This window comes from Toxorhynchites rutilus, chromosome 3 (genome assembly GCF_029784135.1).
Source record: "Toxorhynchites rutilus septentrionalis strain SRP chromosome 3, ASM2978413v1, whole genome shotgun sequence".
Taxonomy (NCBI): Eukaryota; Metazoa; Arthropoda; class Insecta; order Diptera; family Culicidae; genus Toxorhynchites; species Toxorhynchites rutilus.
The window spans coordinates 265,274,143-265,292,020 of record NC_073746.1 but is presented as its reverse complement, the minus strand read 5'-3'; the positions used below and the strand labels follow the sequence as shown (position 1 = coordinate 265,292,020).

Genomic DNA, 17,878 nt, shown 5'->3' with positions numbered 1-17,878 from the left:
TTCGTGCCCATTCCGGTTTTTTTTCCATGAATACAAATGAATACATGAATACAAAGTTTAATTTCATCATTTGTTGTCGGGAATGATCTGGATTCACCGTTTCATCCGGAAAGTTTCACCAGGTGAAAGCTACAAAAAGGTAGTGTATTCCCTACAATCCGAACAATGCCGACAAATCAGCAGCACCATGCATTTGATTGTTGGCAGTTGTAGTTTTAGTTCGCCTTGTTTAAAGCTTCGTGTAAGTATCTGCTCCGGCGCTCGTGCCGACAATCTTCTCCGAAGAAACGATTCCATTCATCACGTCGCATCGAACGCGTGGTCATGATCGAATGAAATGATTTTTTCTGATGATTTATGCGGTTCTCGGAATAAATCACACCAGAAAACAACTGCAAAAGAAACGACCGCTCAGAAAACGTCATGGGTGGAAGCAGGGCCCGAAATCTTCGAAGGTGAAAAATGAAGACCGACTCTACTCTCAATAGCTTCGCTTCAACTAGAACTGCTTCGGTAGTCGCCCACAACAAAAAGTGACTTGACTAAAAAATGAATTGACTATCGTTGACTAGCGAGGATGACTGGTGAACTAGTCCAGTCAGTGGTTATTTAACTGACTCGACTAATGAATACAAATGTGCCGCTTCATTCAACTGACTTCAATCAACATTTCTACTCCCCTAGGAACGAAATGTATACCCGCATACGCAATCTTATTTTTACGTCCATAAGAACAACGAAAACATGATTTCTGATGCATAAAAGAAGTTACCCCATCAATGGACGGTTTATTGTCTACCCATCGTGAACTCAAACCAACGAACTTAGACATTTATCAAGTATGCTTGAAAGGCCCTCGCGTTAGTATTAGAAAATAGCGTGCAAAATAGCGCGCACACACTGCACGCTGTTTTATAGGGTAGATAGGGGAAATATGACCAGGCGGGGCGAAATGGGCCACCCTTCGTTTGGGCTTGTTATTGAACCAATGACACTTATTTTCAAACAATTGTGTTAGGAATTTTCTACTTAAGTATCTCTGTGAAACCCGTATTTAAATTTAACTGTTTTATAAAGATTTTGAAGGAAATCTCACACTAACTGATAATCATGTAAACCATATAAAAAAGCAGTCAACGAAATAAGCTCTGTACGCTTCATACTGAAATTTATTACTCTGCTCTTTATATCAATTCGTACTGGTATTATTTCTGAACATTTCCACTGATTTATTGCGCCGCTTTGCCGTTTCATGTAAAAGAACAGTTTATTTTCATTGAGCGTAAACGTGCAGGGCGGAATGGGTATAGCTGCTTGGGGCATTATGACCAGGTATTTCTTCAACATAACCTGTAAATACTGCTGTCAAAATTTGTAAACATAGTTGGAAATGACTAGATGTGGAATCATGGTGCGGAATTATACCAGAACATCCGAACGTAAAAAGTGGTCACAGACCAGCTTGAACGCGGCAGCCTTAGTGCATTGTGTCCCGCGAGAAATACTCAAACGTTATTTACGTTGCGCAGATCCTTTGCTGCTCCAGAAACTCGGATCATTTAGTAATGTTTTAACGACGGAAGTTTCCTTAACTTGTTATATTTTTATATAACATTCTCTCTATGGATCAATGGTTCTACAGTGTTACGGCGAAAGGAATCCGGAAGCTGGCGTACGATTTGGCCGAAAGATGGCATTTCTCACCCTTTCAATAGCCAAAAGCAATTAGCCGGAATGGATTAACTGGCTGGTTTTGGAGAGCGCCACCCACAACTCTCACTTTGGACACCAAAAGCAATCTCCGCCACCAGGGCACAAGGATTCAATCGCGTTGCAGTCGGAAAATTCTACGATTTACTGGAGGACGTACAGCAGAAATACGACATTCCACCAGTAAGGCAATTCAACGTGGATGAGACATCACTGATTCCAGTAACTATTTTTTATCAATAGGAGAACGAATTAAACTAAAAATTATTATCTTCATTCAACATGTACAGAACAGAAATTCCAAAATTCTAACAATGCGAGGAAAAAGGCAGAAAAGCGCTATAACTTCAGCTGAGCGCTGAGTGCTGAACACGGAATAACGATCATAGAATCTTCCACAGGACACTCTATGTTGCTACTGTGGGGCACAATTCAGTTCCTCTACGGACGGCGATGGATGGAACCAATGCTATCGATGCCACTCGTGGGTACATAACTGCACAAATATTCTCTGTTCCTGCTTTGAGTAACGTAAAATTGCACTCCAATCACTCTGATCACAATGTTACTTTTTGTACATACAAACTGAATGAAATCCAATGAAATATACGTGAATAGAATAAACTTTCGTTATATGAACTTGTTACGTTATTTCCTAGCTAAAACATGCTTAAATGATTGAATCAACCAACATGGTCATATAGCCCCGTATGGTGGCCCATTTTGCCCCGTAGTGCTCTCGATCGACGGAATTGGAATACATTTTTAAAAGTGTAAATTTCATCATGAATCTTTTCTAAAGCATTTTCATACAATGTACATCGATCAATAAGGTTTCAAATCGTGAGGTTTTAACATTAGTCGTTTAGGCTGAGAAACTGCGTGAAGAAGCCAAAAGTTATTACTAGCTGAATATGGATACAGTCAGCAAAATACTTGGCGTTTATGTAATTATCCAATTGTTGCAGTGCATTTTGCCGGAGCGAATTTATAAAAAACACGAATGGTGTGCATTTTGTTCGATCATATTACATCTCACTATTGAAAAACTCATTTGAATAAACGGCAAAAGTCTCCGACAGCTGATATTTGTTTATTTTTTGCTCGTGGGGGAAAGAATACTACAAGTCACAATCGAAAAACTAGTTGACATTACGATATCAACCTTATTGTAATTATCTTGAAAACATTCAAAACACACACAAACGCGAACTAGCGCATGTTTGGGGCGATACTATTTCACGTGCGTAGTATGTTTTGAGCTGTCGCTTCAATACTTTCAAAAACAGCGGCGCTTATAGGCGACTTGTGTACACCCGAGAGTGAGAGCTTCCGATCAGTGCACCTTGTACAGACTGTGCCATTCTAGCGTTCCTGAGAGCAGCAGCACCCATTCACAACATACGCGAGGTGGAAATATTCTGCATCTTCAGTCGACTTAAAATTGGCTGTGAGTATTTTTTGTTGTTGGTTTCATTGATAATGGAGAGTGATGTAAATCATCGATGCTCTAAGTGATTAACTGATAACGTATGTATATTGGTCGTTCTATCGCGGTTTAATTTAATCGGAAGCAATTGGTGGACTTTATCGTGATAAGTATTTTGTTTTGATTGGCGATTCAAACAGAGTAGATACGGAGTGATTGTGTTTTTTTTGGTGGTCATAATAGAAAAAATTGCATACACTGAATGTAATATCTACTTTCAACTATCAATACCTGTCTGTATTTGAAAGTTGATTGAAGCCTGCAATACGCGGTCAGACACATTGCATTTTGATATGTTCAGGAATGTTCAGCATATAGTCTTTTTGGCGGGATCAATTAAAATATTGATTACGTTAGGAGAGTCATTCCTGTTGAACATGTGAACATGATTATTCGTTAAAAATGTGGTATATTCAAATATTCTAATGTTCCCGAATAGTGATTTGCCGCTCTGAGTTACCTCAAAAAGTATGGACAGAAGCATGTAGATCCGTTGCTATCAATTGTGCGGTTACAATTCGGGTTTGAAGAAACAGAAAATAATAATAGTACTGTAAGATTGCATCAGTTAGATGGAACAGTGGGAAAATTCCAAAACAATTGTTCAACTTCAATTTCATAATCTACCTTCATATCATCCTTCATGTCGTGGAAATGCACTATTTCTTAAATGCTGCTTATTAATTGTGAACCCTCGTGTCGCAAATTTTCCAATCAAAGTTCATTCACGGTTTGCTCGAGGTTAAATTTATTTTTCCTTAACTGTGGTATCTGGTGAATCTTTAATCAAGAGTTTTTTAGACAAGATAATGTTGATTCTTCGATAATAATAGGAGTACCAGTAAGTTTCTTCGTTTTTTCAAAAATTAATGCTTTATTCCGCAAAAATGGTTACAAATTTAATATTCAAAGTATTGCCCATCGCTAGTCAAACTTTTCCCATTCTTTCTGGCAAATCACGGATCCCTTTGCGGAAATAATCGGCCGGTTTGTCGGCTAACCACGAATCGATTCAATTTATGACTTCATCAAAATTGGAGATGTAGTGGTCAACCAGGCCATGTTGCATCGATCGAAAAAGGTAGTTATCGGACGGACCAATGTCTGGAGAATACGGCGGGTGGGATAGGACCTCCCATATTGTGGCCGTTTCTTCTTCAGTGCACGGCTCAAACGCATCAATTGTCGTCGGTAGAGGTCCCCCGTAATGGTTTAATTCGGTTTTTAGCAGCTTCTGGTAAGCTGGTCCCACCAAATAGACGGCATAACCTTCTGGCCGTGAATATTCCGCTCGGCCGGGGATGTAGATGCATGGCCGGGGCATCCATACGTTGCCCGACGTTTAGAATTGTTGTAATGGACCCATTTTTCAACGCCAGCAACGATTCGATGCAAAAAACCGTTATGCCGTTGGTGCATTGTTCGCACGTGAAAAAACGGAGTTCGACGTCTCGTGGCATCAATTCATACGGCACCCAATGTCCTATCTTTCGGATCATTCCCATTACTTTTAAACGATCGGATATGGTATGCTGAGCTAATCCAAGTGTATCTGCAAGTTCTTGTTGGGTTTGTGACGGATCTTGATCGAGTAAAGCCTCCAATTCTTCATCTTCAAATTTTTTTTGGCGTTCCGGAACGTTCTTCGTCTTCCAAGTCAAAATTACTACTTTTTAACCGTGCAAACCACGTCTGACACGTTCGCTCAGTTGGAGCATGATCACCAAAAACTTCCACCAAAATGCGATGACTTTCCACAGCCTTTTTCTTCATATTGAGGTATCATTACCCCACTCCCCGCAAAAACACTCTCGCTGGTACGAAATTCGACATATTCGAAGTGATAAAAACTATGCTGTTTGCACTCCAACTTTTTTGACATATGCTGAAAAAGACGCGCAATGACAGTAGCTTTCGAACGAATGTCTGGAAATTTGATTCACTGGAATTATAATCAAGTTACGCCATATATTGTAAAACCGAAGAAACTTACCGATACACCTAATAGAATTTGTCTTAGAAGCTTCAATTTTGGAACTGTTGTCCACGTTCGCCTTGCTTTCGTCTTCGTGAAGCTAAGTATTAAGGTGAAGGTGGAAGCTAGCCATTGTAGTAGTATAGGTAAACCCAAGACGGGTCTATGGTACTAGGTGAGGCCGTTTCGTCACTAAGTTGATTAGGGGAGCGGTATATGAAAACAGTACGGAAGAAAGCAGAAGGGGAATTATTTGCTTGTAGAGTGAAAGAGACAGACTGATCACGAGTGAGCTTCGCCACTAGCGTATTGTGTATTGTTTACAAACAAAACACAGTAGACTTCCAAGATGGCTGAAGAGTCGTTTTAGCAAGTTGGCCCACCTTAGGATATACTTCTAGGCGCCTTGGGTAAACCCACGTGTAAAAATGGGGTAATAGTGTTTGTGAGAGAAGAGCAAAGCACACTTAAACAGATCAATTCACTTATCAGACTGTGTGGTGCTTCATTGATACGAGTCTTTGAATACATTTAAAAAAAAAATACAATTCAATACTGAAGTTAGATGTATGAACAAAATGTTCCGATGAACAATTGCATACATGAATATATATAGAAGGTGCAATTTGCATATGAAGTAAAATTCTAATTATACGCGAGCGTAACATGAGCAAATTCATGCGAAATGGGGCTCTTTTGATATTAACTAATTCTTCCGCATAGTAACTCGATGCTGATAATTCATTAATATTTTCCTTCGTTGGTCGTATTGTTTCCACATATTCACGTTGGAGAGCCTTAACCCTTCTCTTCGTTGGCCGAGACATTTTGATTGAATGTAATGCTTTTCTGTTTATTGTTTTTGAAAGCATAGGCAGTCGTGGCAGTGTTCCGAGCTCTGCAATACAATTTTCTTACCCAATGTTAAAGTTGCTAAAACTTACATTATAGACCCATTAAACGTAAAAACAATGATTGTATTGATATCAACACAATTTTATTCTATTGATTTTTATGACATGAAACGCTATGACTCACGAATAATATTTGAGTGGTTTTGATAGCTGTTCCGATTATGTTGTCTGGCATCAGTGTCGAAAAAATAACGATGCTTTCACCAATACAAACAAAACCATTGCCGAAGATTGAAAAAAGAAAATTTAACTTTCAGAGCACTTGCTCGAGTTTTCCGACGTTTTTCTCTATACAGTGCGACAGCAGATGAAAATTTAATATCTTGTGAGTAATCGATTAGAATTTGGTTGATATTACCTGATGGGAAGTGTGCGAAAACGATCATTTTCTTCACACTGTTTTGCAAAATTATTGATTTTCGGGCGAGGGGTGAGGGAGGGAGATGAAAGAAATGAGCGCCATTGTGGCAGCCATTTGTGGCTAGCTTCCACCTTCACCTTAATACGTCTATGCTATTTTCTGTGATGAATATTGCTTTCCAGGGATGAAAGTTGGAATTGCCCGGTTTTTTCGATGGAGAAAACACACCATTTTCAGGAGAACCTCAACATATTTTTATTCGTGGTAAACCCCGTTTGATTCTACACATCACTCAGGCAAATTGTGGATTCCTTCAAATGAAGAAAAACTAAAGCAGCGAATGTTTCAAATGCTCTTAATTCAGAACCAAACACGACATTTTTATCACGATATAGTTAGTATGTTTTTTTGACGTAGAACTACGTCTTTCAGGAAGGGTGCCAAATCAGAAAACAAGTCACGTTTATATGAAATAAAGTTAATGTTAATAAGTATTTTCACTGTGAACAAATTCTCATGATTTGCATACCAATCGAATCGGAAATTCTCTAAGATTTGTTTGATATGCTACACATTACAATTCGATAATCTTTAAACGGTTTAAATTCATGAAAACTGGAAGAATTTCCTTTTTCCCATACATTCGTTCTGCCGATTTGTGTTCTAACCCTACCCCCGTATTTCGAATGCTTATAACTCGAACATTTCTTAATAGATCGGAAAGGTGTTTGCATCAATTGATAGGAAATATTTCTACGTGTCTATCACAATTCATAAAATGTTATTTTTCATGAGATATACAAATATTCAAAATTAGTGTGCCGGGGGAATTCGCATTGTAAATACATGCAAGGCGGGGGTATTTTTTGGTGTTGAGTACTTTTGTACTCACTTGTCGTTGTGCAGACCGGAATATGTATCTCTAAAACGTACTTTCAAACTTAGAAGCTTGGGAAAATCGTCATTTCAGATACTAGATGTATCTTGGTAGTTTTAGGCATCATATCAAACGTAAATCAAATTTACTCGTAACGAAGAACATAATCTACCATAATGAATGAATTGATCTTACATGGCAACTGTTCAAACTTTTTATTTACATGAATATACACTGCATTTATTCAGATACAACATATATTTCATAGTGCTCCCGTGGCCGAGTGGTTAGCGTCCCACATTATCATGCCGGGGGTTCGGGTTCAATTCCCGTTCGGGTCGGGCGATTTTTCGTCAAAGAAATTTCTTCCGACTTGCACTGTTCTCACGCGTATTCTAGAGCTTGCCACTCCAGAATACATTCAAGGTGTGTGATTCGGCATAGAAATCTCAATTTAGTACTACTAATGAAAATGACGCAAGTAATACTATGTTGAGAAGGCAAAAGTTCCACTGGGAACGTTAGTGCTATCCAAGAAGAAGATATATTTCATGGAAGTTTGCTTTGAAATCCCCGTAGGAAAACCTAACTATTGCATGTTGTGGGGTTCGATTCCACCTCAAGCGGAATATAGAAGCAAAAGTGTTTATAGTTTGTGATCGATATCTGAGTGGGAATGAGAAATTCTGGTGCGCTGTTCAATCGTAAATGTAATATATTATATATCTGATATGTAAATCTACAGTCCGGTAGCGATATCCATATTATTCGCTATCAGTTTACCAGACCAGGCCTACCAGTTTGAAATTGTTCGAGTTTAAAATGAAATTTTTTACTACTGAAGTAGTAATAATAAAAAAAAAACGAAAAAGTTTTTTCATTCTAAAATAATATTCGAAGTGGTAAACAAATGGATTGCTAATAATTGCGTAGTTCTACGTCGAAAATCTGGTCGTATTCTTGATACAACAACCCCTAACAATTTTTTTCGCAGAATGACTATCACATTTTTCAAGGTAGCTTCGTAATGTCTCCATCATAGAAGTTTTGATCCTTATTATTATATTTCATTCAAGCCTCATCAAATACACAGTAGAACCTTTCAGACCGTTTGTCTTGGTGCGGCCATCGTTTGAAATGCTCCACCACGCTTTGACTACGGACGTTTTCACACAATATTTAATAACAACATCCGTTTAAGGAATGGGTTGATTTCATTCCATTTGGTCAAGGTTTCACAGATGGAAATTAGATTCATCATGTTTTCCTGATCTTAATTGGTGTGGTAAGATAAATGATTTTGGTATGTCCAGTCGAAAATATGATCATGGTTTGCCCACTTTTTTGAATGCTCTAATTCAGCGCTCCTGTGTCCAATAAGGTATTCGAATGTTTTAAAACATATAAATAAAATTGTCTTTTTCATGATTTACAGTAGTTTTATAGTATATTTCTACGGAATCACATGTTTTAAAGGATTATAAAATACACCTTCTATTTGTGTCAATATGCCCCTCATTCGAGCTAACTTTTAATCGATCACCAGATGATTATTTGGCACGTATTCAGATCTTTTCTGGATTATTACGCTTACAAATATTATAGACATCATGTTTGCACACCATTTGTATCAGATTTACATAGCTAAATCATTAAATTAACGCATTTTGATGAACTCAATTCTGATCATGAGTTGTCCAATTCAACAATGTTATTTTGCGCGCTGCAGTTTGTTTATTGTGTCCTTCGCCCATAGCAAAAATAAAGTTTCTCTGTGTTGGGTGTGTGGAGGGTAACACTTTTAAAATGCCCAAGAAATGGCAATATTCTGATGAAAGCCTAAATTATGAATGGATCAATATGATGACAGTAAACTCAAGGAATGATAAATTCAACATCTACTTGAGAACTCGAATGTTTTCATTCAAAAATGGTGATTTCTAAAACCGGACAAACCATGATCATTTTTTGGACAAAACATAACCAGAGATGGTCAAACCATGATCATAATTCCTCTTTAAGGAAAATCGTTAAAAAACATAAAAATTTGAATAGTTTGAACTCCTTATGGTAGAATTAGCAACTAGAGACTTGGGGCTTTTCAACAAACCCAAACGTATCGATTATGTGTGATTTTCATGAAGAAAAATCGATTTGCATTTACTAGTTGCGTAAAAACACCCCGAATTGGACAAACCAAGATCATTTACCCTACCCCAACGTCGATCTTTCTTTCGAATCCAGCTGGACGATGCTACGACTACTAACACGCCGGCCAACCTCAATTGTTTCTGTGATTTTGTCAACAGAATATAATGGATTTCTTTTTCCCCAACCTAATATGTCAAATCGAAGGAATGCATACAACCCTACTAGCATCATTTAAAACAAACCGGTCAATTTAAACTTGATCATCTGTTACGAACTGGTAATCTATGGAAAGTAATGTTTCAGAAGGATTTGCTTGATTTATCTATTATAAAGACTTTAAACTACTGAGTTCATTCACCCCTATTATAGAGGCCTCTATAATACATTTGACAAAAATGAAAACGAATGTTACTAATCGTTCATTCTGAGAGTACATATAGTTTTTTCTTGTACAATTTGCGATGAAGTGATTCACCAATTTACTCCAAACATTGATCGATCGGGTAAAAAACAGCTGAACGTATCAATAAGAAACATTAAAAGGGGTTTAGGCTAAACTAGGCTAAAAATGTTCCTGCTCACATTAGAACTTACTGCAATATTTGTAAAATTGCCGATGATTTTCTAAAACATGGAAAACCCCTGTTTTTGACACTTTTAAAATCGATGCAAAAATTTAAATGATTTTTTTTTGGTCAAAGCAATAAATTAAATACGTACAAAATTATTAGAGTTTTCAAAACTACCTTTCTGTTTGCGTTGCGATAATATATATACGAGGGCAGTCCGATAAGTACTTAGCCTACGAAAAAAAAACAAAATTTTTGGAAAAGTGGCGATTTATCTCTCAATACAGTCTCCTTTTAGCTCGATGCACTTGACCCAGCGATGCTCCAACTTCAATTCATCTGAAAAATACGTTTTCTCGAGGTCTGCAAAGTATTTCTCCGTGACGGTGATGACCTCCTCATTCGACTCAAATTTCTGCCCGGCGAGTGACTTTTTCAAATTTGGAAACAAAAAAAAAGTCGCGCGAGGCCAAATCTGGAGAATACGGTGGATGGGGCAGCAGTTCGTAGTACAATTCGACCAATTTGGTCGTGGCGACAGTGGAATTTCAATTTTTTCCATTTTTCCATACAAATGAAACACAAATTTCTGCATTACTCGAGAATCAATCAAGCAAATGGGGATCTCCGTAGCCACATTGGTTGCGCGTTCGCTTAGTAAGCGATCGATCGTGAGTTCAAAACTCAGGGCCCTCATTGACCATATTTGTGCAAGACACATCGGACTGCTGTTCTATAAATAACTCAACAATGATCAATCAACTGTCTCCACTGTCCGGTTTAACTGGTGGATAGTGGAAAAACAGAAGGGAAAACTCTTACGCCTAAATGGCTACTGTGTAAATGTGTACCATATGCAATGGTATAGAAGGGAATACTCTAACGCCGAAAAATGGCAACTGTGTAATGTACTAATTATAGATATATAGTACACGATTAAAATTCGGCTCTGTTACAGCTAAAATGCTAATGAGCCTCACATAAAAAAAATAAAAAATCAAGCAAATGAAACCAAATTTGACATGTAGAGGTTGTAGGGTACAAGAAATGTTTCTATGGTGGATAGACACTCCTCCCCCTTCTCTAAGGGAGGCTGCAATACAAATGAAACACAAATTTCTGCATAACTTAAAAACTATTGAAGCAAATGGAGTCAAATTTGGCATGTGACGGTTTTAGGGGACAAGAAACGTGTATATGCTGAATAGACACTCCTCCCCCTCTCTAAGGGGGGGCCTGCTAAACAAATGAAGCATACATTTCTGCATAGCACAAGAACTAATCAAGCAAATGGAGCCAAATTTGGGATGTGGGGGTTTTTGGGTACGAGAAATGTTTCTATGATAGTATGACACCCGTCCCTCCCCAGGAATGGAGAGGGCTACGTAAAAATAATACACATATTTCAACCAAACATGACAATTGAAAATTTTCGGAAAATTCTGAAGGAAAATGGGAAAATTTGATTCGCATTTGTTCTACAATAGCGTTGTTAGCCCATTGATGTTTCGCTAACGAAATTGATAAAACACACTCTTATATCTTCTTCTATCTATATAAATAAAAATAGATCGCCGTAAATATGATAACGGAAAGTATTTTTTGGGTGGGACGAAGTTTGCCGGGTCAGCTAATTGTTTTTTCATTCAAACAAAATGGAAAGGTCCCACAGAAGCGTTCTAGGAACCAAATGAAAGCTGGTAGCAAAAAATGTACAACTACTCTAGGGTGGCAGCGAAAATGGTCATGTCGAATTTCAAAAAACGACCATGTACATTTTGTTTGTTGGCAAAAAAAAAATTATCCGTGCAAAGTTTCAGCTCAATCGGACATGATTTAGGGGTGCCTTAAAGCGCTCAAAGTTTTAACTTTTGGTTCTCGAAAATCCTCGGTCCTCGATTTTCTAAATTTCCTTTACTCCCCCCTTGGAAGATTATCGAGGATCAAAAAATCTAAACTTTGAGCGCTTTGAGACACTCCTAAATCATGTCCGATTGTGCTGAAACTTTGCACAGATCATTATTTTGGGCCAATAAACAAATTGAACATGGTCGGTTTTTGAAATTCGATGATGCAATTTTTCCCATACATCCATTGCCACCCTAACCTACACACACCATGATAAAAATATGTACATTAATGTTTGAGCTTGGCATTGGAGCCTTAAAATGATCTATATCCCATCTGTAAGCGTTGATTTTTGATGAAGTAACAGCATATCAAAAAACACTTAAATTTTCGACTTCATGCTCTGTTCCTGTAGAAATAAAATACTCCCGCCGATATTTTCGGCAAAATATGGGAAAGTTGGATCTGATAAAATGTTCTTTACTGACGGTTCATTCATAAACGGACCACTGGCTTCGGCATCTTCTGTGAAACTTCCAGTGCCTCTTTCAAACTCAAAGATCCTTGTTCCGTGTATGTCGCTGAACTGAGTGCGATATATTACGCATTAGGGATCATTGAAACATTGCCCATCGACCACTATTTTATTTTTTCAGACAGCCTCAGCTCAATAGAGGCAATCCGCTCAATGAAAGTTGATAAACGCTCATCTTATTTCCTAACAAGAATAAGACATCTATTGAGTGTTTTGGTCGAAAAATTATTCAAGATTAGGGAACGCATTCCCTCTCATTGCTCGATTCCGGGGAATGAGAAAGCGGACTCGCTAGCTAAGGTGGGCGCTTCAGAAGGCACACTTTTTGAAGGCAAATTGCTTATAATGAATTTTTCCACATTCCTCGTCAGCACACACTCGTAAGTTGGCAGCGCATGTGGAGTGAAGATGAGTTCGGTCGTTGGTTACACACGATTATCCCTAAGGTCTCGACGACTGCATGGTTCAAGGGATTGAATGTAGGTCGTGATTTCATTCGCGTGATATCTCGGCTTATGGCTTATGTCCAACCTAAACGCGCATCTCTATCGCATTGGGCTCGCAGCAAACAATCTTTGTGATTGTGGCGATGGCTACCACGACATCGAGCATGTTGTCTGGTCGTGTATCCGGTTCCATGCTGCTCGCTCTCAGCTCTCTAGAGCACTGAGAGCACAAGGCAGACAATCGGATATCCCCGTCCGGGATATCTTAGGTAGCCGGGATCCTGATCTTCTGCTTAATCTATACCTGTTCCTCAGAAACGCCGTCATGTCAACGTTTAATGATGTTTCCTTCGTTGTGTCCCCGTTTCATATCCCTCCTATCCGATCGATAAACTTTTACTTAGTCGCGGCAATACATACACACACTCTTTACAGATGCACGGGCCGAAGATTGTGCAGTCCACTGATCATTCAACAAGAGCCAAAGGTTGTACCGCTCATGACAACTCTACACGAACTGATGATTGCGCCGGCTAGTGACCATTCTATCCTGGATTCCTCGAGTCGAGAAAGATGCACCACGCTAGATATGGGGTACAGACTAGGGGGGCGTTGCTGATTAATGGTCAGCTGCATCCCAATAGGAAGTAGCCCGTGTCGGGCACACGTATAGAGCATCGAAGACTGCAACATACCAATTATGAGAACACTTGTAATACTAACCTCGAGCCAACCGCGAGTAATCGGTTACATATTACTAACATAGTTGTAAGACAAAAATTGTCAAAATATTGGACTCCCGGCCCCGTCAGGCTAACGTCACATGTGCCTTAATAAAATATATATTTTGGGAAAAAAAAATAATAAAATACTGAGATTCTTGTCTTTATCTATTGAGAATCGACAGAAATTGTTAAAATAATATGGAATAACCACGAATAATATAGCTCATCCAGATAGAAGCAAGCAATAAACACATCCTGGCATGTGTCAAAAGCTCCCATTTACACATTTGCTTCCATCGGCGTTTGTTCACCTTCATTAAAATTAGGCCATGTACTAGTGAACCACTCGTGAACGAGTAAATTGAACGCGTTTTGTCTGTAGCTATATCCTCTCTTCCGTCTTATTTAGAAATAGAATGCAGGAATGGCTAAAAATATCGCTGATGCTGTGTACGTTTGGCTTCCTAAAGGAAATCCGTCCTAGCGAACCGTTCATTATGGATTACCTGGCTGGACCATGGCGCAATCTCACCATGACGGAGGTGATAAAACTACAAGCTAGACACTAATTGCGGAAAATATTTTTTTTTGCTTCCCTTTCCAGATCGTACAAGAAGCTTTTCCTGTTGGCACATACTCATACTTAGCACAACTGGTTATCATATTTTTAGTAACTGATCTGCTCCGCTATAAGCCGTTAATTGTCGTAAATGGTCTCTCGGGAATCATCGTATGGAGCATGCTGATATGGACGACCTCTTTGCAGGCGTTGAAAATATTAGAGGTGTTCTACGGAACATATTGCGCTGCCGAAATTGCATACTACAGCTACGTCTATGCTAAAGTGGACCGAGAGCACTACCAAAAAGTCACCTCACAAACGCGTGCGGCCATCTATTGTGGTAGATTCCTAGCTGGCGTATTGGCACAAACACTGGTATATTTTAACGCCATGAACTACAAACAACTCAATTATTTATCTCTGGCAGCGCAGACCAGTGCAACGGTTTGGGCATTGTTGTTACCATCAGTCAAAACTAGCATGTACTTCCACAGGGCCGCCTTGCCACCGACCATGTGTACTCCAATCAACGACGGCAGTTGCGGAAACGACTGTTCGAGTGATAAAATCTCTGTCAGCATTCCATCCTTCAAGCAGAAGATTCTGTCAGCATTCGTCCTGATTTGGTTGCACTTCAAAACGTCGTTTACAAATCTGACCGTACTTCAGTGGAGTATTTGGTATGCTCTCGCAATGGCAGGCTACATACAGGTTACCGCGTACATTCAGGCGCTTTGGGGAGAAGTAGACCAGACGCAACGGGCTGTTTGGAATGGCGCTGTAGAAGCAATCCTAACCTTGCTCGGAGCGGTGGTATCTCTTCTAGCTGGATACATCCATGGTAGCTTTCTGAGACCTAGAAGTAGTCTCTTGGCACTTTCCGTTCTATCACTAGGGCAAGGTGGCGCAATTCTACTGACGTCTACCACCAATCAACTCGTCATCTCCTACGTGGGATACATAGTGTTCGGTATACTGTATGCATTCACAATCACCACCGTGAGTGCCGAGATCGCCAAAAATATATCCGATGACAGTTTTGGGTTGGTGTTCGGTTTTAACACACTGATAGCTTTATCATTGCAAACAATGCTGACATTCGCTGTTACAGATTCGAGCGGATGGTTTGCTTTGGACGTGATTGGACAGTTCATCGTGTATGGCTATTATTTCATAGTGCTCAGCGTTATTTATTTGTTGTTTCTGATTTGCGAGATCCTAGGCAGCTCGTGCAGAAACTGCCAATGAAGATTATTAGTTCCAGCTGAGGAAAACTATGAACAGTTCCGAGGGTACTTAACATTGTTTTAGTAGAATTTAGAAATCTAGCGCTTCTTTAGTACAGTGTAAAAGACTGATTTCATTCGGAAGATCCATCAAGGATTTCTCAAAGTATAGGTAGTAATAGAAGAATATAATAAAAAACACATAGAATTTTTATTGCTGAAGTGTGGTGAATTTACATTCTACGCACAGCGTACGCAGGTTAGAGCGTTTCACAAATCTTTAGGTTTGTGGTTTAGGTGCGGTTGTTCCACAATCACATACCTTAGAAACAAGTAACCAGCTTACTTGATTAGTAGTGTTTAATCGAGTCGACAATACATACAACGATATACAATTTCGATTTATTTAATTAAAAATTCCGAATTCATAGTTCTGTTGCGAAACAGATTTATAATACAGATAATTTTAACCTGTTATTTATTTTATATTTGTTAACCCTTTAGCGTTGCAGTAGCTTAGTTGAATATGTGACGCGCTGTCACCTAGTGATCGGGATGGGTTATTTGATCGCAGTTGTTGATGAGGTATTTGTCGAAGACAATCTACTTTGGGGGCTGTTCACGATGGTGAATGTCTGTTGGCCCATATTGGTAGAGACGATTGTAGGATTGAGCATCTGAAAGGTGAAAGATATGTTTATAATAAGTCGGATAATTTTGGTAATGCTATATATTTTGGAATAATGTTTCTGATTCAATTGATAAAGTTGTATTATCTTATAGGTGACTCAGAACTCTTAAAGAGAAGTCCGGCAAAACTTATACAATGCATGCATCGGTTGATAGTGAGAATCAGGGACACGGAAAAGCTACCGGAGGAGTGGAAAGACGGAGTAATCTGCCCCATCTATAAAAAAAAAGGTGACAAGCCGGATATTAGAACTGCCATGCAATCATGATGCGAAATTCTGTCTCGGATCCTCAGGCCGGATTCATGCTCGGTTGCTCGGTGACGGATCAAATTTTTACCCTCCAAAAGTGTCGCGAGTATAAAGTGCCTACTCACCACATCTTCATCGACTACAAAGCAGCATATGATACCAACGCTCAACGATAGCTACAAAAAAGCAAGTGCCTCTCCTCTCACTGACAAATTTCGGGAAGCTTTATAAAATTACTATGTAATATCGAGGTTCCATTGTAATTCGGATAATCGAGGTTCCATTGTAATTCTCTGAATACATGCAACAAGCAAACCAAACAACTCGAAAAAGTATGACAGTTGAACCGGTAGCTATCACACGGTCTATGCTATCGACTGGCTCGATACCTATAACAACGGGTATTTTAATAGGGACGCTACAAAAGTAGATCAATAAGGACAGCAAACGACGCCATATTTTTTCCCGTTTTCTTGGCATTTCTCTTCAGTTCAAGTTCGCCATTTCATAATGGAGAGATCATGGCCTCATCTTTAAGAACACTACGTCCCATTCATGGTCGTCATAATCGTCCTGCCAGATCAACAATTGAGCGTCTAGTGAAAAAATTTGAATCCACAGGCACAGTGCAAAATGTTCCCGTGCCAGTTAGGCAAAAAACTACCCGTAGTGTCGAGAATATCGCTGCCGATAGCGCATCAATTGGGGAAAACCCAAATCAGTCTCTCACACGTCGTTCTCAAGCGTTGGGCATCTCTGTGACGTCGTTGTGGCGAATTTTGCGAAAAGATCTTGGCCTACATCCTTACAAAATCAAATTGGCGGAAGAACTGAAGCCGCTTGACCACAAGAAGCGTCGTATGTTCGTGAATTGGGTTGAGTAACAACTTGGAAATGATCCGGATTTTCATCGAAAAATCTTTTTCAGCGATGGAGCTCATTTTTGGCTGAATGGCTTCGTCAATAAGCAAAATATGCGATATTGGTCAGGCAGCAATCCACACGTACTCCATGAGTCACCATTGCATCCCGAAAAAATTACGGTTTGGTGCGGTTTATGGTCCGGCGGCGTCATTGTGCCGTACTTCATCTGTGATGATCAAGACCGGTACGTTACTGTGAATGGGAATCGCTACCGCTCAATGATAACCGAATATTTTTGGCCTGGATTGGATGATCTTGGTCTTGGGATTGGACAATATGTGGTTTCAACAGGACGGTGCCACAAGCCACACAACGAATTTAACAATCGGTTTACTGAAAAACAAGTTTGATGAGCGTGTTATCTCACGAAATGACCCAGTCAATTGGCCGCTTCGGTCGTGCGATTTGACGCCATTAGACTACTTCGTGTGGGGCTACGTCAAATCTATGATCTATACCAACAAGTCAGCGACGATTGTTGAACGACGTAAGAATATCGAACGTGAAATTGCAGCAGTATCGGTCAATTTATGCTTGAAAACTGTCGAAAATTGGGTTCAGCGTCTGCACTTCTGCAAGCGTGCCAATGGAGGCCATGCAAAAGAAATCGAGTTCCATACATAAT

General features: G+C 39.3%; 2 protein-coding genes across 9 annotated transcripts in view; one reads left to right on the top strand and one right to left on the bottom strand.

The window, feature by feature from the left end:
• LOC129778122 (thiamine transporter 1-like) overlaps positions 1-17,878 on the top strand; it is a 22,874-nt gene extending 4,996 nt beyond the window's left edge. Inside the window, exons 1-4 of one of the 7 annotated variants that reach the window (XM_055784821.1) lie at positions 2,888-3,160; positions 14,010-14,142; positions 14,205-15,205; positions 15,274-17,878. In XM_055784821.1, the coding sequence (XP_055640796.1) occupies positions 14,017-14,142; positions 14,205-15,205; positions 15,274-15,430 (1,284 nt within the window). In that variant the 5' untranslated portion in view covers positions 2,888-3,160; positions 14,010-14,016 and the 3' untranslated portion in view covers positions 15,431-17,878. Of the gene's footprint in view, positions 1-2,887; positions 3,241-14,009; positions 14,143-14,204 lie in introns of those variants that run through there. The other 6 variants (XR_008743373.1, XR_008743374.1, XM_055784819.1 and 3 more) reach the window with 6 other exon arrangements.
• Positions 15,692-17,878, bottom strand: part of LOC129778120 (MYND-type zinc finger-containing chromatin reader Zmynd8) — a 29,385-nt gene continuing 27,198 nt past the window's right edge. The window contains exon 8 of one of the 2 annotated variants that reach the window (XM_055784813.1): positions 15,692-16,065. In XM_055784813.1, coding sequence (XP_055640788.1) covers positions 15,949-16,065 — 117 coding nt within the window. In that variant the 3' untranslated portion in view covers positions 15,692-15,948. The remainder of the gene's footprint in view (positions 16,066-17,878) is intronic. The other variant, XM_055784811.1, reaches the window with a different exon arrangement.